At 31.2% G+C, this 27,098-nt stretch overlaps 1 protein-coding gene across 1 annotated transcript; it reads right to left on the bottom strand.

The window, feature by feature from the left end:
* Positions 1–3,065: 3,065 nt before the first annotated feature.
* LOC134690893 (isocitrate dehydrogenase [NADP], mitochondrial-like) lies at positions 3,066–26,907 on the bottom strand. The gene is made up of 10 exons (XM_063551034.1): positions 26,755–26,907; positions 25,349–25,443; positions 24,448–24,613; positions 23,868–24,028; positions 17,523–17,666; positions 15,752–15,888; positions 14,931–15,082; positions 8,247–8,457; positions 7,463–7,555; positions 3,066–4,788 (listed from the first exon to the last, which is right to left on the bottom strand). The coding sequence occupies exons 1-10, from the start codon at positions 26,858–26,860 to the stop codon at positions 4,707–4,709; spliced, it is 1,347 nt and encodes a 448-aa protein (XP_063407104.1). The 5' UTR covers positions 26,861–26,907; the 3' UTR covers positions 3,066–4,706.
* Between the last annotated feature and the right edge of the window lie 191 nt (positions 26,908–27,098).

The raw sequence follows: 27,098 nt of genomic DNA, 5'->3' as shown, positions 1-27,098 counted from the left end.
GGACAAAGGACATATTACAGACAGAAACTTCGTAACATAAGGAATCTGCTTACAATATATATAAATACAGTCTGCTACCTTCTGAAATATAAAACTTTATATTTAAAATAGTTTATATCGCCCACACTGCTCAGTGCTGGATAGTAATAGAAGTGTCTGGCATACAGCGATTTTCGTTGCAGGGGAGACAAAAATGGGCTGAACTTCCGATTTAGGTATAAAAAACCATTTAACTTGAATCGACTGATAAATTAGGTCATCATTTTAAGATCTTAGTTTGAAATAGTTTCTTATCTTTTCAAATATTTTGATGAAAATTGAAAATTTAAGCATCTAAGAAACTTTTATCGCTCATGACAGCTTGTTCATAAAAATTTCCATAGTGTCCAGCAAAAATAGGTCAACATTGTTTTTTAAGGCAATGATTTGTCATGTAACATTTTGAATTGTTTGTAGATGTTTGGTATCATTTTTGTTTGTATAGTTGTTTCTATATATTTACTATTATAGCTTCCTGGGGAAAACAAGTGGGTTAAAAACTGCCAGTTCACTGCCAAATTTAGCCATGTTGTGTTATTTGTTGATCTTTTAACACAACTTCAATTATCCTACCATACCCATGAAATACTGAACCAGATGCTCCGCAGGGCGTAGCTTTATACGACCGCAGAGGTTGAACCCTGAACGGTTGGGGCAAGTATGGACACAACATGCAAGCTGGATTCAGCTCTAAATTTGGATTGTGATTAAATAGTTGACACAGCATAGGTTTCTGACACAGAATGAATGTGTTCTTATGTACTTAATTTTTTTTTTCTCTTTGAGCAATTCACTATGCTGTTGAATATTAATCCTCTCAAAAAAATGTTTGAAGAAATTTTCATTTTATTTATGAAATTTCATTTCAAATCAGAAAATTGAACCCAATTTTTTTAATCACATCCCCCTTTCCCTTATTCCAAATTAATCTCAATTAAATTTCTAATGGAGTTTGCAACAATAACTACTCATTTAAATACATCATAAAATATTAAGATGTAAAAAACTGCTTGTTATCACTGAATGGTAAAGATTATTTTAATTTATCAGTTGGAAGTAAAAAGTGAATATACATTCTATATCTATATACATTGTATATAACAAAGATTTGAGTTGATTCTGGACAAAGAAAGATAACTCCAATTAAAAAAAAATATTGCTATTTCACAATATTGTGCAATTAGATATTTCTTGCTTACTATTCTGGACAAAGAAAGATAACTCTAATTAAAAAAGAAATATTGCTATTTCACAATATTGTGCAATCAGATATTTCTTGCCATTGTGCAATACTGTGCAATTGAAAAGACTTGCTATTGCACAATACTTAATATAATATTTTAGATCCTGATTTGGACCAACTTGAAAACTGGGCCCATAATCAAAAATCTAAGTACATGTTTGGATTCAGCATATCAAAGAACCCCAAGATTTCAATTTTTGTTAAAATCAAACTAAGTTTAATTTTGGACCCTTTGGACTTTAATGTAGACCAATTTGAAAACAGGACCAAAAATGAAGAATCTACATACACAGTTAGACTTGGCATATCAAAGAACCCCATTTATTCAATTTTTAATGAAATCAAACAATGTTTAATTTTGGACCCCGATTTGGACCAACTTGAAAACTGGGCCAATAATCAAGAATCTAAATACATTTTTAGATTCAGCATATCAAAGAACCCAACCGATTAATTTTTTGTCAAAATCAAACTAAGTTTAATTTTGGACCCTTTGGACCTTAATGTAGACCAATTTGAAAATGGGACCAAAAATTAGGAATCTACATACACAGTTAGATTCCGCATATCAAAGAACCCCAATTGTTCAATTCTTGATGAAATCAAACAAAGTTTAATTTTGGACCCTTTGGGCCCCTTTTTCCTAAACTGTTAGGACCAAAACTCCCAAAATCAATACCAACCTTCCTTTTATGGTCATAAACCTTGTGTTTAAATTTCATAGATTTCTATTTACTTATACTAAAGTTATGGTGCGAAAACCAAGAAAAATGCTTATTTGGGTCCCTTTTTGGCCCCTAATTCCTAAACTGTTGGGACCTTAACTCCCAAAATCAATACCAACCTTCCTTTTGTGGTCATAAACCTTGTGTTAAAATTTCATAGATTTCTATTCACTTTTACTAAAGTAAGAGTGCGAAAACTAAAAGTATTCGGATGACGACGACGCCAACGTGATAGCAATATACGACGAAATTTTTTTCAAAATTTGCGGTCGTATAAAAATGCACGAGGGATTCAGCTCTGATTGACTGGTGTGCTCAGTTATTCATCTTGACGATTGCAGATGGCTAAACATCGTGTCAAATTTTATGCATATTGAGGACAAGAACATGTCCAGGCGTTTGGATTATCAACCCTACTTTGTACAGGACAAACATGCCCAGACTGATTTTAAACACTAGTTAAAAGTTTACAATTTAAGTTTAAAAAAAACATGGAATTGTCAATCTTCCTTGCTCAAAAGTTTTGAGTCAGAGCATCCAGTCTTTGTTCTAACTGTTGAAAGCTGCATAACTAAACAAGAACATCAAATACTAATTAATTTAATTTGACATAACAAGGGATCAAACCCGTAAAATCATTCACTCAAGGCAAGTAAACTACCTACAGACCAGTGAGCCAGGTTTTGATGTTTGATGACTATTTTTCAATTCTGATCATAGACGGGTTGTTCTTCAAAATAAACACCTGAGGAAAAGAACTCTGTCCCATTATGTATTCCCTGATTATCATATTTGTTGTCTTCTTTATTGTTTTGTACAATATAATATAAGGCCATTAGTTTTCTCAATTAAATTGTTTTACATTTGTCATTGGGTGCCTTTTTTTACTTTCTTAGTTTGTGCTATGGGCTTTGCTCAATGTTGAAGGCCATACAATGCCCTAAACTTATAACTTGTTTTGTCAGTTGGCCTCTGGTCGTGTTGTCTTATTGAAAATTATACCACATCTTCTTATTTTCATAATAAGCCCTTACACCACAAAAGAACAAAAACATTACTAATTTGGTCATGATTTATTTCACACTCACTCAGACAAATCTAGCAATACAACAACAGTTGATCAACAAATCTGTATCTAAGTCGTCGATGACACTTGGTGAATTTGTTACACAAAAAACGCAAGGCTACTATTTATATCTAGCTGCCTTATATGTTAATAACAAAACATTCATTTTGTGCTAGAGAAAGATTTAAAACAAAGCCATTGTCAGCACACGAAACACATCCATGTTATCCTAGAAGTTGATTCTAAACACAGCCATTTTCAGCAAACTTAGGAATGCAGCATGTTAAATTGTAATAATGATAAAATGACAAAAAGTTCATTTTGACAAACTCTTATACAACCCTATATCACAGTTATTTTCACTCTCTGAATAATATAATGCATAGAACATCTGAAATTTTTTTTTATGGTAAAACTTGGTTGCTCTAGCAAAAATATACATGTATTACTTTGAAAGTAAAGCCATTCTATTGTCTCTTTTCTGTAAATTGTTTTCTGAATTAAATATTAATTGTAATAACAATTCAAAAGCAAATTAAAAAAATCATTTAGAATAATAACGACATAGTTCCCTTTTAAGTTCAAAGGACATAAATATTCATCATGTCAAAGACACTATATATTTTACAATCGTCTGTCGGTCGAAAAGACAACAATTGGACCGTATACATTGTATACAATTTTACCATTGCAAACAAATTTTAACATTCAGCCATTTATAAACTAAATTGTCAAGGCATCTTATATGATGCTCTTTATATTATATATAACAATGGCACTTTCAACAAAAAGAATATCATCAACACATTTTATAGTCTAATATGACATCACAACTAAAAAGGTAGCACTTTTGATTGGCTTTTATGGCAACAAAAGGATTTTATCACTATAAATTGAATACAGTAAAAAGAATAATTACACCATTACACCACAAATTGAATTTCAAAAATGTATTGCATTGCAATTTTGTTGGCACTCTATTATCTAAGACTAGGGTTTTTATAAGATTGATTGATATGCATTTAATATTTTTTAATTAATTTTTTAGTAATTTTTTAATAGGTTCATTACAAAACAGCTACATTTTGGTATAAAACATAGAAAAGGGCACAATATTTGGTAATTCTGGCACTGGTTTTAATATTTAGCAATTAATAAGACAAAGGTAATATATATGTCCATAATATACACATTTTTTTGGGTTCAAATTGACTATTTTGTACATGCAAGACATTCACTATTTAATTTATGAGGTATATAAATGGCCAGCATTAAAATCTACTTCAACAATCTCTTAATTAATCACTGAACCTCGGGTTTTTAACTTTAATATAAAATTTGGTAAAAAGAATTTTATCATGGAATTTCCTGAGAAAAAAATATATATATGTAAAAAAACTCTTGCAGATCTTACTCCATTATCCTCTTTGAGTCATCTGACAAATATGTACAAATTTATAAAATACAAATAGTCATATTTCATTTTTTCAACTCCCCCTCCCCTGTTAACAAATATGTATATTATCGTCAAAAATCCAATACAAATCACATTGATAATACTCTGGTTAAGTTACAAAGAGTTGCTGCCCCTTATTCAGACCTAAACTTGATTAATAGTTCCTAAATATCAGTCTCATTGTTTTAGTTGACGATTCAATTCCTCTGAAATAGCTTCCAAGAAGTCCATTGTGTATAAGTAATGCTCTGGTTTTACACTGAAATAAAGAGAAAAGTTTATTATAATGTTGTTCATTCAACTTTGAATGTTGAAGACTGAATTTCTCATTATCATAAAAACTGTTATCACAGAGATATGTCTCACCTTTTTGTAATTTTTGCAATGAATTGTGCCAATTAATGCTAATACAATTGCAAACCAAATATCAATGACCTACCACAAGTGGATCCCCATAAATTGACCTAATCACAAACTAATACATGTAATGTAAGCAAACCAATCAAAGTCAATAGACCATGACTGAGGGGGCGGAGCCAAATAATCTCCATGGCAATGAGATGTGACAATGCTAATACATCTGCATACCAATTATCATTGATGTACCACAAGTGGATCTCCATAAACTGACCTAATCACAAAGTAATACATGTAAAGTAAGCAAACCATTCAAAGTCAATAGACCATGACTGAGGGGGGCGGAGCCAAAAAATCTCCATGGCAAGGAGATGTGGCAATGGTAATGCATCTGCATACCAATCATCATTGATGTACCACAAGTGGATCTCCATAAACTGACCTAATCACAAACTAATACATGTAAAGTAAGCAAACCATTCAAAGTCAATAGACCATGACTGAGGGGGCGGAGCCAAATAATCTCCATGGCAATGGTAATACATCTGCATACCAATTATCATTGACATACCACTAGTGGTTCCCCATAAAACTGAGCTAATCACAAACTAATACATTGTTGACGCTGTCAACAGCATACCTATGTCACGCTTTTTGACTCCGTCAAGGCGAGACAAAAACGAACAGTTGTTATTCAAAGGATTAGGTCCGGTAAGACCCTTATTTGGCCCCAAAATATGTTATCTTTTGGAAAGAAGAATGGTTCTGCTACATAAATATGTGCTGTTTTTGACAATGCAATGCACATATATTGGGTACAAGCATCATAAAGTCATGCTAAATTTTTGAAATCTTCACAATTTTAGCATTTTAGTTAAATTTTTGACGGTTTTCGTCTTAAATGAAAGTGGCCACATTCGTGTTCATTCATAAAATTGAAATGGAAGTTGTATTTGATGATAATACATAACATATATAAAGGTTGAGGATGTATACAGATGAGGCCACTTTCATTTTTGACAAAAACGATCTGAAAATTTACATTTGTTTGCCTATTTGGTAGATTTTCCATATTTAAGCTAGAATTGGAGCCTTTAAATGACAAAATCAGTTAAAATCTTTCACACATAATAATTGAATCAATTGAAATAGACACTTAAATGTTTAAAAAGTGTTCAAATTCTTTCGTCAGATGAACCTGAAATTTGAGGCCAAAATTGGCCCTTACCAGACCTACTCCTTTCTTTTTTAATAAGCCTCATTAGCACTACAATTTTGTAAATTAGCACAAGATAATTATGTAGTTGAGAATGTGTATACAATTATCTGAATTTTCAGTTCAAATTGGTCATAAACTTCCAGTCTAAAATGATTAAAATAAAATTCAGGGAAAATAAAAACTTTGCAAGGGGAGATAATTTATTGATATATAATAAATATAAGAGCATTAGGCCAGACTTTTTTTATTATCTGTTTAACGAGAAAATTTGTAAAAAAATAGGGTCGAGGGGACGAAATAAAAAAAAAAAAAAAAGTGCAAAATTGGTCCAGTCGACACTAAAAATAAAAATAAAACCAATCTAAGTGACCCTTTTTTTTCTTCTTTTTTTTTAAGAATTTATCAAAATACAAGAACAATGGAAGAAAACAGACCTCTAGATTTTGAGGTGGGCTACTAAAATTTTGATAAAATTTAGTTCAAAATACAAACATCATTTAGGAATAATTTGGTCTGGGCTACCAGCTTGAGTTTCCTAAGTTTTATCCCTGTGTAGGGTGCAAACGTGTAGTACTGTAGGGTGCGAAAGTGAAAAGGGGTGAACGTGAATAAAAAGTGGTTTTTCAAATGATTTGGTCCCATCCATACACAAAATTCAAAAAGCTTTATTGATTTTAATTAATATCTTTGATACTATTTTAATATGCATACTACGATACTACTTCAAAGGGAAAATATAAACCCGAACTCTTCCAAAACGTTGACCGGCATGTCAGGTTCAACATCTGCCTCGTTGGTCATGCGGCTGATGCCAACATCTTCCGGTAACTCATAGCACAACATGACCCCGATTGTCTCATCTCTATTACACTTAACAAATTTGAGTGAACACGAACTTCTCTCTAGTGATCAGACTTAAAGTTTAATGTAAAAAAACAGTCCCTTCCCGGAAGTCGCCGTTTTGTTTGACCATGCGACAAGAGATAAATTAATAATCGCAGAACTGAACTCGTACTTTTATTTTTTTTTGAGGATTTCGTAACAGTCGGCGGAAAAAATAAAAATAAAAGTAGGAAGCACTACTTTTATTTTTATTCTGAAATCGGACAATGTGGAGTCGGCGGATCTCGTTAAACAGATAATAAAAAAAGTCTGGCCTTAAGAATGCCAAGTTTGTAAAAACATCCCTGAAGTTTTGCACTTGAAACTTATCACAGCTCTTTCTTGCAATATAAGTAAATAAAACATTAAGTACAAATTGTAAAAACATAGATGTGCCAACTAAGCCAGATTAACATTTTCTATTTGTGGGTTCTAAAAATGAACATCATGGTAAAACAATATTGCAATAACTTACTTCTTTAAGCCATATATACATCCTGCCAAATCTTTTGTCATTTTACCAGAATCAATTGTGGATACACATGCCTTTTCTAATGTTGTGGCAAATCTGAAAACATAAAACATTAGTAATGATACATTCAACCAACAGCAAAACAACAATTTTGCTAGTAAATGCACAGTTGTATCCATTGAAGCATGAAGGATGAACATTTTGAGTTTAATTCAAGTGAAACATTTGAATTTCTTGTATAAACAAAGTAATCCCAAAAATAAACTGTGTATACTAATTACAAGATACATAGGGACTACACAAATGATATAATCTGAAACCGTACCCCAAAAATTTCAAGGCTTAGGACTAGACAAGTACATGTATTGTATGTTAAATTATTATACTGTACAAATGTTAATCAAGTATTTAAGATAGATGGATCCAAGATCAGATAAGTGGATAATCATGTTTTATCATATCCGTCTTGAAATGAATGTTGATCATCATTTCCTGGATCAAGTGAACATTTGTTGGACGTAAAAATAAAATTCAAAAAAATTTGGTCTGATTTTTATCAGACTTGTTATGCACTGCAATAAATCCTCCTTACCAAAATACTGTAAATTTGGAAATTATTGCAATGTTTTAATTATAGCATAAAGTGGGACATGGTTGTAATTGCAATAAATCAAACTGGCATTTTGATTTTTTTTTTATGTGAATAGAGGGATATTTAACCATTTTGTCCATATGAAAATCACAAATCCTCTTTTACAATTTTAGTTTTTCAGACACCAAATTGTACCTTTGTAGGTCAGCATTTCCGTCTAATTTTCCTCTATGTTCGAGACCTCTAGTCCATGCATAGATACTAGCTACAGGGTTGGTGCTGGTAGGGTTGCCTTTCTGGTGTTCTCTGTAGTGACGAGTTACTGTACCGTGAGCAGCCTCAGACTCAATGGTCTTTCCGTCAGGACACACCAATACACTGGTCATCAAACCAAGAGAGCCATAACCTGAAAGAAAATTTTAAAATTTCATGTTAGAAATAAATAGTGAATCTGTTAACACTTTTGAAAAAAAGCTCAGCTTGATTTTGCTATTTTAACCTGTTCATTAAACTGCAAAAATCTTAATCAGGTATTTGAGAAAGTAAGATCCAAAATCAGATAAGTTCATAATCATATTGTATCATATCCGTCTTGAAATGAATTTGATCATCATTCTATGGATCTAGTGAAAATTTGTGAGGCATAAAATGAAACAAAAAATCAAAAACTTGGTATGAATTTGATTTGCATGCATGAGGCAAGTTGCAATAAGTCATCCAGACCAAGAAACAACTTCAACATGCAACAAAAATCTGACTATTTTAGTTTTTCCTGCACAGCATTTCTTTCAAGTTCAACCTTAAATTGTTTAAAAATATTGCAAACATTATATTTTCCCCAGTTAATTAATTCATTTAATATAATGATCACCAAAAACACATGGAATTTCCTATCCAAAAGGGGGTAGACAAAAGTAACCATCTTTAACCTTTGACGACTAATGTAAATAAGCAAAAGTCGTGTCCTGTAAAAATGTATTCGGTCAATCCTGTGGATTTTTATTCATTTAGTAATACATTCCTAAGAAAAATTTCTAAGAATCATCAACTCCATCCTGTAAATGCCAAACCACAATTTCTCCGACTGCAAAATAACTTTATTCAACTGACAACAATCTTTTGAACAGAATTTAAGATCTAGGATCAGATAAGTTCATAATCACGTTGTATCAGATCCGTCTTGAAATTATGTTCATCATCATTTCCTCAACTTTTTCTTTTTTTTTGGAATTTCTTCTAACATTCTTGGTCTCTGAATTTAATTTGTACATGCCTACCCCTTAAAATTACATTCATTTAAACTCAAGTTTAACATTTATTGGTAAACAATGAATAATGCAAACAAAACCCATTTTCCAAAGTTAAATTAAGTTCATTTATAACGATGAATGATAAGATAAAATTGAGAAATTAAATGGGGAATGTGTCAAAGAGACAACAACTCAACCATAGAACAGACAACAGTAGAAGGTCACAAAAAGGTCTTCAATGCAGCGAGAAATTCCCGCACCCGGAGGCGTCCTTCAGCTGGCCCCATAGCAAATATATATACTAGTTCAGTGATAATGAACACCATACTAAACTCAAGTAGACCATGAATTTCCTAACCAAACATAGTAGACACAAGTTATCATCTTTAACACTTGACAAATGTGGATTAGTTAAAAGTTTATTCAACTGACAACTAACTTGAACAGAATTTTAGCCATAAGATCTAGGATCAGATAAGTTCATAATCACGTTGTATCAGATCCGTCTTGAAATTATGATCATCATCATTTCCTTGAAACTTATTGTTTTTGCACATGCCTACACCTTAAATATACTTATTGCACCATGGGTAAATTATCACATTGTGATTGGTTTAAGGCTGTCACATGGTGACCCCCTATGAGACCGTAGGGGTTAGTAAATTCCATAGGGGTTCATGACCCGTTAATGGTGACATCATCTATCGATGTTGATGTGTTTCATTATTTATTTTTCAACAAAACACAGTAGAAAAGGTGCAGCGTGCGATAAATTCGATATATGGTTAACTACTGACCCCCTACTGATCCATAGAGGGTTACCTACACATTTTCACTAAAATTTTTATAAAATTCAAGATATACATTTTCACTAAATATAATCTTTTATTGATTTCAACTAAATTGAAGACAAATCTATGAAGTGAATAAGAAATTAGTAACTCCTAAGATCAGATAAGTTTATAATCAAGTTGTATCAGATCCGTCTTGAAATAATGATCATCATCATTTATAGGATTTTTCTTTTCATGCTATTTCTTTTAACCGTCTTGGTCAAATTGAAACATATTTTTTTTACACATGCCTACACCTTAAAAATACATTTATAAATACCAATAAAATCAACTCTTTTAATAAACTCATAACTTGAACAGTTTCAGATTTTTTGTTATTTACAAAAAGCCAATTAGAGACTACTTATTATAGACAGCCTATAGTTAAATTTTTAATGTCTCTTAATCCAAGAAGTCATTTTAAAGACATTGAACCCATGCCCGTCAATCTCTGAAAATGAAAATGCAGGTTGCAACCCTGAATTAAGGATGAAAAGATCAGGTCACACTAAAGCTTTTTTAATGGATCAGATAAGTTCATAATCATGTTGTATCATATCTGTATTGTATTATGACGGTCATCATTTCCAGGAATTTGTTTATTTTAGCTATTTCTTTTAACCTTTTTCTGATATTTTTTCCCCCGAAAATACCTAGACCTTAAAATACATTTATTTCATTCGTTCTTATAAAATCATCTGTTTAAATATACACCTTTCTTACATTTTCAGATTTTTAATTTAAAAAAAATGCTTATGAAATCAAATCAACTTATAATAGACAGCTTTGATCCTTACTTATATGCTACAAGCAAGCAAACTTCATTATCACTGAACTAGTATCTATTTGTTTAGGGGCCAGCTGAAGGACGCCTCTGGGTGCGGGAATTTCTCGCAACATTGAAGACCTGTTGGTGACCTTCTGCTGTTGTGTTTTTTTATTTGATCGGGTTGTTGTCTCTTTGACACATTCCCCATTTCCATTCTCAATTTTACCATTTAAACAACACCCAAAATGTGAATCCAGGAACCTCCAGATGGTGTTTGGTTCAATTGTCAATTTCTCTTACTCTAAGAAGTCAATTTAAACTATATAAAGAAATTGAACACATACCTGTGACGTCAACATCACATCAACGTAGGTTATAACCAGGATTAAGGAAGAAAAGCTAAGATCATTACCCTAAAGCTTTTTAAAGTTAAATTTTAAAATTAAGAGGATTTTTTTAAATTTTATAATTATATACCATATACTGTTTTGTTTTTTCACATTCAAAATTTATTTTACATTTTAACTATGATATTGTTAAATATTTATTATAAATTAATTATCAATTCCACTGACATAAATCTTAAACAGAATGCATGTTAGCCATAAGTTCTAGGATCAGATAAGTTCATAATCATGTTGTATCATATCTGTATTGTATTATGATGGTCATCATTTCCAGGAATTTGTCTATTTTAGACATTTCTTTTAACGTTTTTCTGATATATTTTTTTCCGCACATACCTACACCATCTATTTTATTTATACTAATAAAATCATCTGTTTAATATACATTTTCAGATTTTTTAAAGTTTAATTGAGAGGATTTTTTCAACCTACTGTAAATTCAGAAATTATTGTGTGCATTTATTATTGCAATTATGTTTTTCTAGACTAATATGGGATTTCAAATTTTGCGATAAAGAGAAACTGGGAGTTTATAAATTATACTGATAATATCTTTTCTGAATTTCCAGTATGTATTTGTTAAGTATTAAGTATTAATTAACAATTGATATAAACTGAATTGACTAATAAAAATCTTTTTAGAATTTTAGCCATAAGATCTAGGATCAGATAAGTTCATAATCATGTTGTATCAGATCCGTCTTGAAATTATGATGATCATCATTTCCTCTGGATTTTTTTCTTTTTTATAAACTATCTTGGTCAAACTGATACAATTTTTTTCCCATTTGCCTTTACCTTTAAAATTTTGTGCATACTAATATATATAAGGAAATGTTTTGAAAATTTCGATTATTATTTAATAAAAGCCAACAAAACAACTCTACTTATGAAAATGCAGGCCATGACCTAAATTAAGTAAGAAAAATTCAGGTCATTACAAGTACAAGCTTTTTTTCATTTAAATTTTAGTATTGAGAGGATCTTTTAATATTCTATATTTCTATAACATCTACTATTTTTGAATTTAAATATATAATTAAATTTCATTTTAAATATGCATTTGTTTAATATTCATTAACAATCAAATATCAATATAAACTAAATTCAACTGAGAAAGACCTTGAACATAATTTTAGCCATAAGATCTAGGATCAGATAAGTTCATAATCATGTTATATCATTCCTGTATTGTAATTATGATGGTCATCATTTCCAAGAATTTATCTAATTTTGCTACTTCTTGGTCAAACTGATATTTTTTTACGCACATACCTACACCTTTCATTTATTTTATTTATACTAATAAAATCAACTGAATAACTACTTCCCTCCTATCTTGAACATTCTAATATTTATTATTCAAATAAAGCCAACAAAACAACTCTACTTACTATAGAGAACCACAACCCTAACTTATATATATTTGAAGCAAGCACACCCATTTAAACAGCACCCAAAATGCCTTATCAGGAACCTCTAGATAATCTTTGGTTTCATATCAAGGTCTCTTAAATATTCAAACTAGTCAATCAAAATACTTTCTGAAATTTTCACGACTTTCACTAAAACATTACTGTAAATTCAGAAAGTATTTAGTGCACTTATTGCGATATTTCAGAAATTAACAAAAATGCGAGTTTAATTATCGCAATTTCGAGAAAAAAAACTGCATTCAGATCTATGTTTCAGTTATCAATATTTGAGTTCTTAGTTTTGTGATAACCATCTAGTCGAATTATTCGCAATAATAAAAACCTTGCAAGAATTTCTGAATTTAAAGTATTATACTTTCAGAAGATTATGATAAATTTTAATACCATTATTTTCCATCATGGAACATCACTCTTACCTTGAGCAACAATATCAGATTGTACATCCCCATCATAGTTATTACAGGCCCACACAAATCCTCCATCAGACTTAGCATGGGACATTACTCTTACCTCCATCAGACTTAGCATGGGACATAACTCAGTGTTCCCGTCTGCCCTAAATAGAAGGGCGCCCCGCCCCTGGTGCCCTTACCCCCTCCCTTCTGCCCTCCAAAGCCAAAGAATGTCCCCCTCTGCCTTTTCAAAAGATACATTTTACAAATTTCATGCCTTCTGGCGTTTCCGGTGAAATTGTTACCTGATTGTGTAACACTAATTAACTGACAATAGGATTAAGTTAAATACCTAATGCCTTTGGCAGTTTTATCACCTCTGCTAATGATTGTTCACTGCTAATTAGTGGATTTAAGATAATTGAACAAATACTAGATATTTAATACAGAATGAAAATGACCATGTCAGCCATTTGTAATGTTTACGTATTATAGCATATGTACACATAAAAAAATATATTTTAAAATAAAATTTAAAACAATTTAATAGGCATACTAAGTTTTGACTAAATTAGTACATGTAGTAGATTGGTAAAAACGTTTTGTTTTATAACCACGAGTATAAAATTAAAAGAAGAACCAAAGAAATTTGTATTTGAACATAACAAGATTGCACCACTTCCTGTTTTATTTCTTGTATTATAATCCTCCTTACATAGGAGCACTTAACAAATGCTTTTATTTTTTAACCATAATGGATTTTATACCTACTGTAATATATGCAATGTATTATTGCATCATTATAATATAATCATCTCTTGTATCACCTGTTATATTTATATAACTCCCTACTTAGGAGCACTTTGGTGTGCACTTCTTTTAAAATACTTTTTTGTAACAATTTAAAGGATTACAAGTTAGGTAACTTTCAATAACCATGATAACACAAATACTATACATGTATGTCTAAACAAGTAATTTTAATGTAGATAATTTAATTACATAACAAATTCAATTTTGTTTAGCTCCATCTTTCAGAACTACTTGTTTATTTTTATAGACTTGTATAATTAAGTTATATAAATTATAAAATTTAAAAAAAAAAAGATTTTTCTAAGGATTTTTTTCCTGATCAAAATGCACAGTTTGCATTAATTAACATCAATTAAAATGATATGCTTTGTGTCATGGTATGATAATTTGATAATAAAAAAATCTTACTGGAACCAACACTTGGAACACATTAATTTCTGTATAAGGTTAAAATACAAGTAATGTTCTGCAGCTGAGCCTAGCAATATATATACATGTATTCAAGGTTATTAATACACTGCCAAACAGTGCCCTTACAATTTGGGTTATTGCGCTAAAGTGCCCTTTCAGACAAGTAGCACCCTTCTGCCCTGAGATTCAAGCTGGAACACTGTAACTCTTACCTCCATCAGACTTAGCATGGGACATAACTCTTACCTTGAGCAACAATATCAGATTGTACATCCCCATCATAGTTATGATAGGCCCACACAAACCCTCCATCAGACTTAGCATTGGACATAACTCTTACCTCCATCAGACTTAGCATGGGACATAACTCTTACCTCCATCAGACTTAGCATGGGACATAACTCTTACCTTGAGCAACAATATCAGATTGTACATCCCCATCATAGTTGACAGGCCCACACAAACCCTCCATCAGACTTAGCATTGGACATAACTCTTACCTCCATCAGACTTAGCATGGGACATAACTCTTACCTCCATCAGACTTAGCATGGGACATAACTCTTACCTTGAGCAACAATATCAGATTGTACATCCCCATCATAGTTCTTACAGGCCCACACAAATCCTCCATCAGACTTCAGGGCCTGGGCTACCATATCATCAATGAGTCTGTGCTCATACCAGATCTTATTCTTGTCAAAATCTCCCTTGTAGTCTCTGAAAGATAGATGTACAAAGGATTGCAAAGTAATGTTCCAAATCTGATTGTAATGGAGGGAGATTTATAGGAATGTCAGAGGTTATTAATTATCTACTGATTCAATCTGAATTTGATGGACAAAAATCATTTAAGAATTTAAGCCGTAGGATCTAGGATCAGATAAGTTCATAATCATGTTGTATCAGATCCGTCTTGAAATTATGATGATCATCATTTCCAGGATTTTTATCTTTTTTTGCTATTTCTTTTATAATTCTTGGTCAAACTGAATTTATTTTGCAAATGCTTACTTTTTCAAAAAACTTGAATGATGGTGATTACTCATGAAGATGGTCTTAAAATTATAGGATATAATCAATTAAATTTTATGCAGGGTAAATTGAATAGATCAAAAGTGGTCTTAATTCTTTTAAATTAGTTGTTGGCCACTAAATGTAGAGCTTGTCAAAGACCATGCTGATAGAATTTCATTAAATTGGTCAATAATTGAAAATTTGAAGGCAGATGGACAGACAGAAAGAAGCCCATTCTGTACCCTGTACTGGTTTTCTGATTATTTGCAGGGAGGAGAGAGAGAAAAATATACCTCTTTGACCAGCATAAATAAGCTCTTCCAGTACCTTGGTCTGTGTCCACATGGCTTACAAAGACTAAAACTTGCTTACTTTTCAAAGATTTCTTGGAAGATATCTTTAAATCTGCCGTCATATCTCTTTAGGATGGTATTCTTTGTGCTCATGTAGAGAGGCCATTTCTTCATGATAGCATACTGGAAACAGGCGTGGGCAAATCCTTGGATACTCTGTAAATATTAGATTAGAATAATATCTATTTTACCAATAGAATGGAATAAATAGGAATTCAAATCAATTTAACAACATTATCCATTGCTCAAAAAGACCACCCTTAGAAATCTGATTTAAAATCTTAATAATCAGTTTCTGCATCAGTTAAGGATTTTTTTTTGTTAAAAACTCTTGGAAAATTAGAGCTCAACATTTTGTACATAAACCTGTTTCCAGTAGAATTTTAACCCTTAGAGTTTAAGATATTGTAAAAGAATTATTAGGTTGTCCTTGTTTGTTGTTACTTTTATTTATACTTTTTTATTTAATCTTGTTATTTATATAATGGTTTTAATTGTAAAAGGCCAACAATGGAATACAATATTATAACTTGCCATTTTAAATCATTTTTTTTTAAAAGATTCTGCAGTCATTAGGATCAGAACATTTTTATAATCACTATTCTCTAACCCTTAGAGTTTAAGATATTGTAAAAGAATTATTAGGTTGTCCTTGTTTATTCTTACTTTTATTTATATTTTTTTATTTAATCTTGTTAATTATATTATGGTTTTAATTGTAATAGGCCAACAATTTAATACAATATTATAACTTGCCATTTTAAATCTATTTTTTTTAAAAGATTCTGCAGTCATTAGGATCAGAACATTTTTATAATCACTATTCTCTAACCCTTAGAGTTTAAGATATTGTAAAAGAATTATTAGGTTGTCCTTGTTTGTTGTTACTTTTATTTATATCTTTTTATTTAATCTTGTTAATTATATTATTATTTTAATTGTAATAGGCCAACAATTTAATACAATATTATAACTTGCCATTTTAAATCCATTTTTTTTTAAAAAGATTCTGCAGTCATTAGGATCAGAACATTTTTATAATCACGATTCATTCCCGTCTTGAAATGATATAAATTCATCATGTCCTTGTTGAAATAAATGTACCTAAAATTCAAGAAAAGCGTTTCACCAGCTGTTACCAGGTCTGTAATCTTATACATCAAAATTAAGTTGTTAATATCAATTATGTATGTAACATCCTGAATGTTAGATTATTTTTTGTAAAAGAAACAGTAGTACAAACTTCATGATAATTTTTACAGCTGAAAGAGGGGTATCTGGTCCAATACTAATTCATGCAAAATGATAAAATACAAAGTAGGTTTAAACTTTAAATGATCCAATTTTAATTCTGTTATTGCAACTGACACAACATATGAACATTATCTGATGATTAAGAAAAACTAACCAGTTCATTTTCTATATTTCTATAGCAATCATCCTATGTGTAACATCTATAGATTCTGTGGATTCATTAATATTCGTTGGATACCAATTTTCGGGGATTTCGTGGGTACAGGAGAACCACGAATTCAAATGTTTAATGAAATACAAATTTTGTAAAGGAATGAGTGTAGACTTTGCCAAAACCAAGAAATTAAATATCCACGAATATATAAGTTTTCCTCAAACCACGAAAATTGGTACCCACGAAAATAAATGAATCCACAGTACTTTTTTCCACATCTGGTTTTGCCCGAAAAAAGAACTATTTTCTACAACAATCACCATGTGAGTAATTAAGGTGTTAATTTTGATTCCTTATCTGATCATTGCTATAATTTGTTTACCTCATCTGTATTGTACATTCCCATCAATGGTCCTCCACCATTTGTGAAGTTAAACACCTCCATTCTTTGTTCTTTGCCTCCTTCAGGTGTAAACACTAGCTCAAACTTGCCATTACCTGGGGCAACAAAGTCTAGGGCTCTGTACTATAAAATAGACAATATAAATAATATAATATAATACCATCTTATATATATGAAGAATTGTTTGAACATTTTTCTGTCTTCATGTTTTTAGTTTCTGACAATGATTGAAATCAATTTGTGGTTTAGTTATATTTCGTCATGGAGTACAGTACAGTTCAAGAGTACCAACTCTCCCACACCCTACACCGAGGAAAATGTCGGAGCCACTCCGACAAACTCCGAGATTCCTCCCAAAATGTTGGGAGGAATTTGGGAGTAATCTCTCCCAAAATCAGGTAAATGTTTATTGTGATAACGAGCTCACTCTCTACACCGAGGAATTAATTGCCCTTATCCTACTTTGATCTATACCGGCACAAGACTGAATGGGTAATTGGATTACCTGACAGGTAAAGGTTGAAGTAATAAAGAGTTATATTTCCGGTCTACTGTACCAGTTTAAGTGTCAAACAGGTGTATAATTTTAAATGTCTTTTATACTAATTAAATTTCATTTGTGGTAATAAAAACTAAAGTCAAAATATTTTCGTATTTTTTGTTAGCCCATCTAAAAATATCTTAACCTTAATGTACTTGCTTTAAAAAAAAACCGATTATAAAATATAGCGGAATATGTGAAAAACAAAATATTCTACTTCAAAGTTAAAGTCTTCATTTAAAAATTATAAGTCTAAAAGTTTTATATATGCAAGTAAAAAGGAAAATTTATTCACCATTCATTAGACAAAATGATTGCCCCGTATTAATTGTGTAAATCTACGGCATTTTCTTTTTAGGATAGGATTATCTAATTACTGGAATGAATAAAAGATTTAAAAGCAAAATGTTGTTGTTAATTCTTTCAATTGTATTTAAGTTTTATAAAAAATGAAAACTACTTAATTTTGACCTCGATGTCTTCACCAGTAAATTAATATTTTATTTACGAAATGAGCATACTTGTGTAAAAATAACCGGAAACTTTCGCTTAATTAATCTGAGCAGTTAAATAAAATTACGTGTTTGAAAGTTTTGTATATTCAAGTTAAAAGGAAAATATTATTCACCATTCGTTATGCTTAACAATTACGGCATTTTCGTTTTACGATTTGTTGGCAGTACAGCAGAATAATAATACATTTCCGTTACAACAGGAATACTTCCAGCTGCATTAATTCGTCTTTGTTTAATATTAACTTTCGCACAATGAATGTAAATTTGTGTATTTTCAACAAAAGATTTTAAAAACAATTATTTGCCGTGCGAAGACAATTCCACGATACACATCTCAGTTATCAACAGTTTGGGTTGAACTTGAACTTGACTTACTTAACAATGTTAAATGCTAAAAATAGTTGACATCAATGTTATCCACAGCACGAGTTTTTTAAAGGGCGGGAAAAAATATCGCGTACTAGTAAACTCAGGTGACCTTTCTGGCCGACCGTGGGAAAGTCCATTCAAGGTTTCTAAAGTTGCAGAACGACATTTTTGTGCAATCGTATTGAGGCTCCAGAAGGTCCTTTTACAATTGATTTATCGGGAAAATATAATTCTTATCCGAATAAACGTGAACACATTTTTAACTATTTGAATTTTAATGTTTTATCTTTCAAAAAAGAAAGTACATTAGTTATATGTCCATGGTCAATAATATAGATTTACAGTTGGTGATGTATTATAAATTGAAATTATGATGGAAATTGTCCGGGGTGACTGATTGTATTCAAATGACAATAATCATGATAATACGATAAAGAAATGCCAATTGTAGGCGGTTGGGAAATTTTGAAAATAAAATGATGACTGATTTAACTGGAATAGAATATTATGATGGGCAATTATGAGGTTTGATAAATTTTATTAATAATTAAAGGATTAGTGACCTATCGGATAGCAATAAGCGGATTACTTATCATCACAACTTTTAACATCTTTTGTAAACGTAAAATGATTGAGCGTCATAAACTTGTCAAACACCGGTAGAATTATAGTACATTTATAATATAATTAATGTGAAAATATTTTTCACTTTCCAAATTCAAATGACGAAATTGATATAAATACTTTCGTCAATTTGAAAACCGTTCCGTAAAATGCGAAAATGACGAGCACTATCAATATCACTTGAAATTATTTCCTTTGTCAACAGAGTTGTCATTTAACAGTTTCTGTTCGTAATTTGAATTATTCAAGTCTGTATAAATGTACCGAGGTGGTGAAACATCATATTTTACATTGCTCAATAAATTAAGTTTACTTGATGATCCGATGAATCGGGTTACCGAAAAAAAACATGATTTTATTAGCCAGTTGATTTTTTAATAATGAACAATTAATGCGCTGATATTGCTTATTGAATAAGTTATAAAAGAAACTAATTGTGGCAAAATCGTCCTTGCTGAAAGAACACAATGTATGACCTGACCGGACTGTAATAGAAACACAAAATAACAATTTTCTTCATACTTTTTCGTATGTACGTTCTATTTTAAAGATAACGGCATAAGACACAAATATAAAAGATAATAATTATCTTATTCTAAATGATATTGTCACATCTTTATCTGTCAAAGAAAGGAAAACATTTGTTCAATTTATAATACCGTGATTTTAAAGCACACCTGTGCAACCAAGATCGATTAAATGTTCAAAGGTAAATTATCTGGGTAATCCAATTATGTTGTCACGCGTCGTTAATTTGAAGTACATCCGATGGGCAATAAACCAATTAACAGCCACGCGGTGTTGGGAGAGAATCTTTGGAGGATTTTAGGAGTGAAATCCGCGGTACTCGGTGTGATTCCGAGAAAATCGGAAATCGGAGAAAAAAGTTATCGAATCGATATTTTTGAACAGTACTGTATAGGTAATACACATAAATAACTTTCAGCTGACAACCATCTTGAACAGAATTTAAGCAGTAAAATCTAGGATCAGATAAGTTCATAATCATGTTGTATCAGATCCGTCTTGAAATGAATGTTGATCATCATGTCCTTGATTTTTTAACTCTATTATTTGAATATTTCTTTTAACCTTCTTGGTTAAACTTGCACAGGCCTTCACCTTAAATATACATATTATCTATGCTCTTGAAATCAAGAGCAGGGCTCGACATTACCGTTTGTCCGATTGTCCGGGACAAGTGGAATTAGGTGTCGGGCAAGTAGATTCATCATACTACTTGTCCGATGGGACAAGTGAAAAGATCGATGTCAGATGTTAATAGATCAAATTCAAGACTTATACATTCCTAAAAATATGAATGATTGTTTTATTGATCATACAAAATGAAATAAATATTCATTGATTGAACCAGAGACATATAAACTTGTATATTATGTCTCTGATTGAACGTATTTGAAAATGCTGGCAGCCATTGACCAGGGGAAAATAAGTAAGGGGAAGGAAACCAAAGCCAAAGGTAAATGTTTCTTCTTAGTATAAGCCTCTTGAATTAGGAGCACCTCCATTTGCATCATATGGAGTTTTACCTTAACTTTAAAAATTTAAATTAAAGTTTGTATCATTTGATTTTGCTTTTAGGCATAACATTAAATTAAAAAAGGTATTATTTAATAAGATCTATAGGTTAAAAAAATAAGTTAAGATGGAAAAATTAGATAAAATCTAAAAGGGCAGATTTTTTACTAAAATGTTTTATGTACTTCATGATCATATATCAATGTATGTAAAAATCAAGACAAATTGTAAAATCTTGTTTGGCACCATCAATGAATTAAAAAGGTTTATTTGCAAACAAGGTGCCAGGTATATTTAAACCATACCACCACTTCAGAATGAATATAGGTCCATGAATAGAACCTAGTGGTATGGGAAGTGATATGATTTAATGAACGACACATGATAGTGACAATGTGTTAGAGAGCTCAGTCTTGCAAATAAGCCTTCAGTCTGAAATAATAAAATGAATTTTGATGTAGTATTCATACAACATAACAAAATGCTCCCTTTATTGATCTTTAATAGGTATACAATCAAAGGGCAAGTGTTATTATTGCATATATAACAAATATTAACATGTGTAATCAATATGGAGAATTTTCAATTATAAATTCGGACAAGTGAGTTATGAGTTCGGACAATTTGATTTTCTTGCAACTTGTCCGAAGGGACAAGCAAGAAAAAATGATAATGTAGAGGCCTGAAGAGACAAAAGATACCAAAAAAAAGTTTCCAACTCACACAAGGCCGTTAAAAAATCCAAACTGCATGCCAAACAAGAAAAAGACAAACAACAGTACACAACCAGATGCTCCGCAGGGCGTAGCTTTATACGACCGCAGAGGTTGAACCCTGAACGGTTGGGGCAAGTATGGACACAACATTCAAGCTGGATTCCGCTCTAAATTTGGATTGTGATTAAATAGTTGACACAGCATAGGTTTCTGACACAGAATGAATGTATTCAAATGAACTTAAATTTTTTGTTTTCTCTTAGAGAAATTCACTATGCTGTTGAATATTAATCCTCTCAAAAAAATGTTTGAAGAAATTTTCTTTTTATTTATGAAATTTCAAATGAGAAAAATTGAACCCAATTTTTTAATCACATCCCCCTTTCCCTTATTCCAAAACTAATTTCAATTAAAATATTCTAATGGAGTTTGCAACAATTACTACTCATTTAAATACATCATAAAATATTAAGATGTAAAAAAACAGCTTGTTATCACTGAATGGTAAAGATTATTTAAATTTATCAGTTGGTAGTAAAAAGTGAATATACATTGTATATTGTATATAACAAAGATTGAAGTTGATTCTGGACAAAGAAAGATAACTCCAATTAAAAAAAAATTTGCTATTTCACAATATTGTGAAATTAGATATTTCTTGCTTACTATACTGGACAAAGAAAGATAACTCTTAATTAAAAAAAAATTGCTATTTCACAATATTGTGAAATTAGATATTTCTTGCCATTGCACAATACTGTGCAATTGAAAAGACTTGCTATTGCACAATACTTAATATAATAATTTTAGATCCTGATTTGGACCAACTTGAAAACTGGGCCCATAATCAAAAATCTAAGTACATGTTTAGATTCAGCATATCAAAGAGGCCCAAGAATTTATTTTTTGTTAAAATCAACCTCAGTTTAATTTTGGACCCTTTGCACTTTAATTTAGACCAATTTAAAAACTGGACCAAAAATTAAGAATCTACATACACAGTTAGATTTGGCATATCAAAGAACCCCAGTTATTCAATTTTTGATGAAATCAAACAATGTTTAATTTTGGACCTCGATTTGGGCCAACTTGAAAACTGGGCCAATAATCAAAAATCTAAGTACATTTTTAGATTCAGCATATCAAAGAACCCCAAGGTTTCAATTTTTGTTAAAATTAAACTAAGTTTAATTTTGGACCCTTTGGACCTTAATGTAGACCAATTTGAAAACGGGACCAAAAATTAAGAATCTACATACACAGTTAGATTCGGGATATTAAAGAACCCCAATTATTCAATTTTGATGAAATCAAACAAAGTTTAATTTTGGACCCTTTGGGCCCCTTTTTCCTTAACTGTTGGGACCAAAACTCCCAAAATCAATACCAACCTTCCTTTTGTGGTCATAAACATTGTGTTAAAATTTCATTGATTTCTTTTTACTTTAACTAAAGTTATTGTGCCAAAACCAAGAATAATGCTTATTTGGGCCCTTTTTTGGCCCCTAATTCCTAAACTGTTGAAACCAAAACTCCCAAAATCAATCCCAACCTTTCTTTTGTGGTCATAAACCTTGTGTCAAAATTTCATAGATTTCTATTAACTTTAACTAAAGTTATAGTGCGAAAACCAATAAAATGCTTATTTGGGCCCTTTTTGGCCCCTAATTCCTAAAATGTTGGGACCAAAACTCCCAAAATCAATACCAGCCTTCCTTTTATGGTCATAAACCTTGTGTTAAAATTTCATAGATTTCTATTCACTTTTACTAAAGTTAGAGTGCGAAAACTAAAAGTATTCGGACGACGACGACGCCAACGTGATAGCAATATACGACGAAAATTTTTTCAAAATTTGCGGTCGTATAAAAACACAAGCCACTACTTGATCATTCAGTACAATGAAAAATCTTCAATTTTGTGGCAATAAACTTAAAGATTGAAATGCAAGAACAATTTCTTTTATTTTGACCTGTTAAAAACTGTCATGCTAAAACTCAAAACCAGTTGAATAATATACCTGATCTCCAAAGGCGTGACGGCCAATAACAATAGGCCTAGTCCATCCTGGTACAAGACGTGGAACTTTCTCGCAGAGGATTGGTTCACGGAACACGGTGCCATTCAAAATATTTCTGATGGTTCCATTAGGACTGAGCCACATCTTTTTCAGTTTGAATTCTACAAGAAGAAAACAAATGTTGAATATAATGATAAAAAATAAAATTGTTTGAAGTCTCTTACCTACAAAGCAGCCTATCAGAAAAAGTATGACACAAATCATTTTATTTTAAAGATCTTTTCTTTCCTAATGAAATTTTCTCCTTTTAAATATGTAATTTATTATGTTGGCCAAAAATAAAAAAAGATCCCTACCTACCTACCCACTCACCCAATTGTATAAAAAATCTTAAGTAACAAAATCAAACAAAAAATTTCATAATGGGTGCCTGAACACTGATGAAAATTTTAACCCTTTTTAAGCAAAAGAAGAGGAATTGTGGCCTTATTTCAAAACCTTTCGAACAAAACTATAGTATCTTATAAAGTTATTTATAGTTATTAAGTACATCAACAATCCAGATTGGTATAACACAAACCTTCCACTCGCTCTTCATCAGGAGTAATGGTGGCACATTTGACTCCTACGTTGTACTTCTTAATGGCAAGAGCTGAATCAATGGTCACCTGGTCATCAGTCTGGTCACGGTATGGCAAGCCCAAATCATAGTACTTTAGGTCAACATCAAGGTAGGGCAGAATCAACTAAAAAATACCAGTCAATGAAACATCAGTTAGTATATTGGTCATGTTTCACAAAAAAAAATTGTTGTTCTTATTTTTAATCTGTTTCCCTCAGTTTTAGTTTGTTACCCCAATTTTGTTTTTTGTCCATGAATTTACGAGTTTTGAACAGCAGTATACTACTGTTGCCTTTTTTTGGACTCATTGGTCATCACTAAGGATAACACATATGTACATGTATAGAGGAATATTCTCTATAAAAAATATACAAGGAATAATATACAAAGTCTGAAACCAGTTTGACATTTAATAACGATTGTTTACAATGCTTTTGAATCAATGCTGGCAAAGTTGCAATAGAAAGGTTATTATTATTACTACATGCATCTATAAAAATCTTTTTATTTAATGCAACAAACAATATTTTCTTTTACTGTACAGTCAATTCCTTAGGAAGTATTTTGTAAAATTTTAATTTATTTGTATCGACTTTCACATTTTTTTTATTGTTGCCATTCATGTACATGTACATTTGGTTTTAGATCAATGAAAGTTCCAGAACTAAGCCTGGTGCAACTACATGTATGCCTAGTTTTTGGAATCCCCTTATAGCTTGGGTGTTCGATGTGAGCCAAGGCTCCATAATTTCACCTATATAAATGGTTTACTTTTACGAACAATGACTTAGATGGAGACTTGTTTCATTGGCACTCATACCACATCTTCTCATATCTAGTTAAGAAGTGTGATGCTTACAGTTTCCTTGATTTTCTCCCAGATGATCCTGGTCATCTCATCTCCGTCCAGTTCAACAACTGGGTTATCAACCTTGATTCTTTTACCAGTAGCATCTGTAAAACAAACCATCATTCTGAAGATTATATAATTAACATCATCCACATAATTAATACTATTTATAATTATACAGCAGTCTTCAAGAAACCCAAGAAATACCCTAAGTATTTCATCAGAGACCCAAAAGACTTTTTTGCAAACAAAGATAATTTTTGCACTACAAAAATATTGAATTGTGTAATGTAAATAAACATATTCCTTTTTTGTTTATACATGTATTTAGCGTACACCATTTCTACAACAAAATTTGGAGAACATTTAAAAAAAAATCTTATTTCATGTATTTCAAGGATTTAAACTAATGTGACCTATTGCCAATTTCAACGTAGTGTATTGTGCCTATGCTGTTTTCAGGAATGCCCAAACAGTTAAGGGTTTGTATAAAAAATTGACTGAGGGTAAAAAACAATCAGAAGAAGCCTTTATTATCATAATTACTCTGGCTTAAACTATCAATTAATTAATTAAACTTTTATTATTGGTGATCAGTAAAGGTGTTAAAATTGGATGACTATTCAAAGGTGAACAAATAGTACAAGTATAACCAATGGTACAATGTAAGGACCAATCAAATTGTTAGGATTGAATATGAGATGGATTTTTAAACCATAAAAAAAGAAATAAATACAGGGATGGTCAGAAAACATAAAATATACAATTTTGAGGTAAAAATCAGGGAAAAAATGCAGACATTTTCTCCTAGAATAACCTCATGAAAGTTTGACTATTTCTGGCATTTCTTAATTATAAATTTCTTAGAATTTACACTGAAACTTTATTACATAAAGAACTGCAGGTCAATTTGTCCCTTATCCCTGAATGTGACAACTTAAATGGTGTCACTATAACAACAGTGTTCCATCTAAAATCTTGTACTTTATAGTTATTTTTTAAAACTTTAAATGCATTTATAACCTTTCTGGGTCAAACTGTTTCATTTATATGTATATTTCAGTCAATAGAAAGTAACTATGCAATCGCGAAACCAAAATTTGAATACTCTTCAGAATCATATTTTCCGATTTGCGCCCTCTTCAGATTCATAAATCATGCGAGCTACAGCAAGTTCTGCAACTAGTTACTATGGAGATTGCTACATATTCAGTCTTTATTTGTACCAGTGGCAGGATGAATATTGCAAAATGAAGCAATTGCGTGGAGAAATGTTGATAAAAACGTGGAAAATATGCAACTGTAGGAACAAACTCAACTTTTCAATTTTTGAAGTTCAGAGTTGCGGTCAATCAAGGACAACGAAAATTTGGAGAAAAACACAATGACAGCATCCTTAATTTACGCAGACTTACAGTTTCTGTTTGGGGTACTAGCTATTGAGGCTGGTGCAACAAAATTGTGAGCTAATCCGCCAGCGCGGCACAAAACTCTTCCCAAAGCTGTAACTGGACTTGCCATTTTTCACGCACTTGCTGAAAAGACCGGCACCGGAAGTTTAGTGGTGAAGCTTCACAAAATTGCAGGGGGGAATCAAAATTTATCAGTTTCTATTAAGGATTTACTATGACTTAAAGAAATTAAATACAAACGTTAATAACCAATAAATATCGATTATAAGTCAATAATACTATTTTAAATCTGTTTGTATACATTAAAAGAAGGGATCTTTAACAACACAAAAATGAGGTTACCTGTC

The sequence above is a fragment of the Mytilus trossulus genome, chromosome 11 (genome assembly GCF_036588685.1).
Source record: "Mytilus trossulus isolate FHL-02 chromosome 11, PNRI_Mtr1.1.1.hap1, whole genome shotgun sequence".
NCBI classification, from domain to species: domain Eukaryota; kingdom Metazoa; phylum Mollusca; class Bivalvia; order Mytilida; family Mytilidae; genus Mytilus; species Mytilus trossulus.
This window is presented reverse-complemented; position numbering and strand designations above follow the sequence as displayed.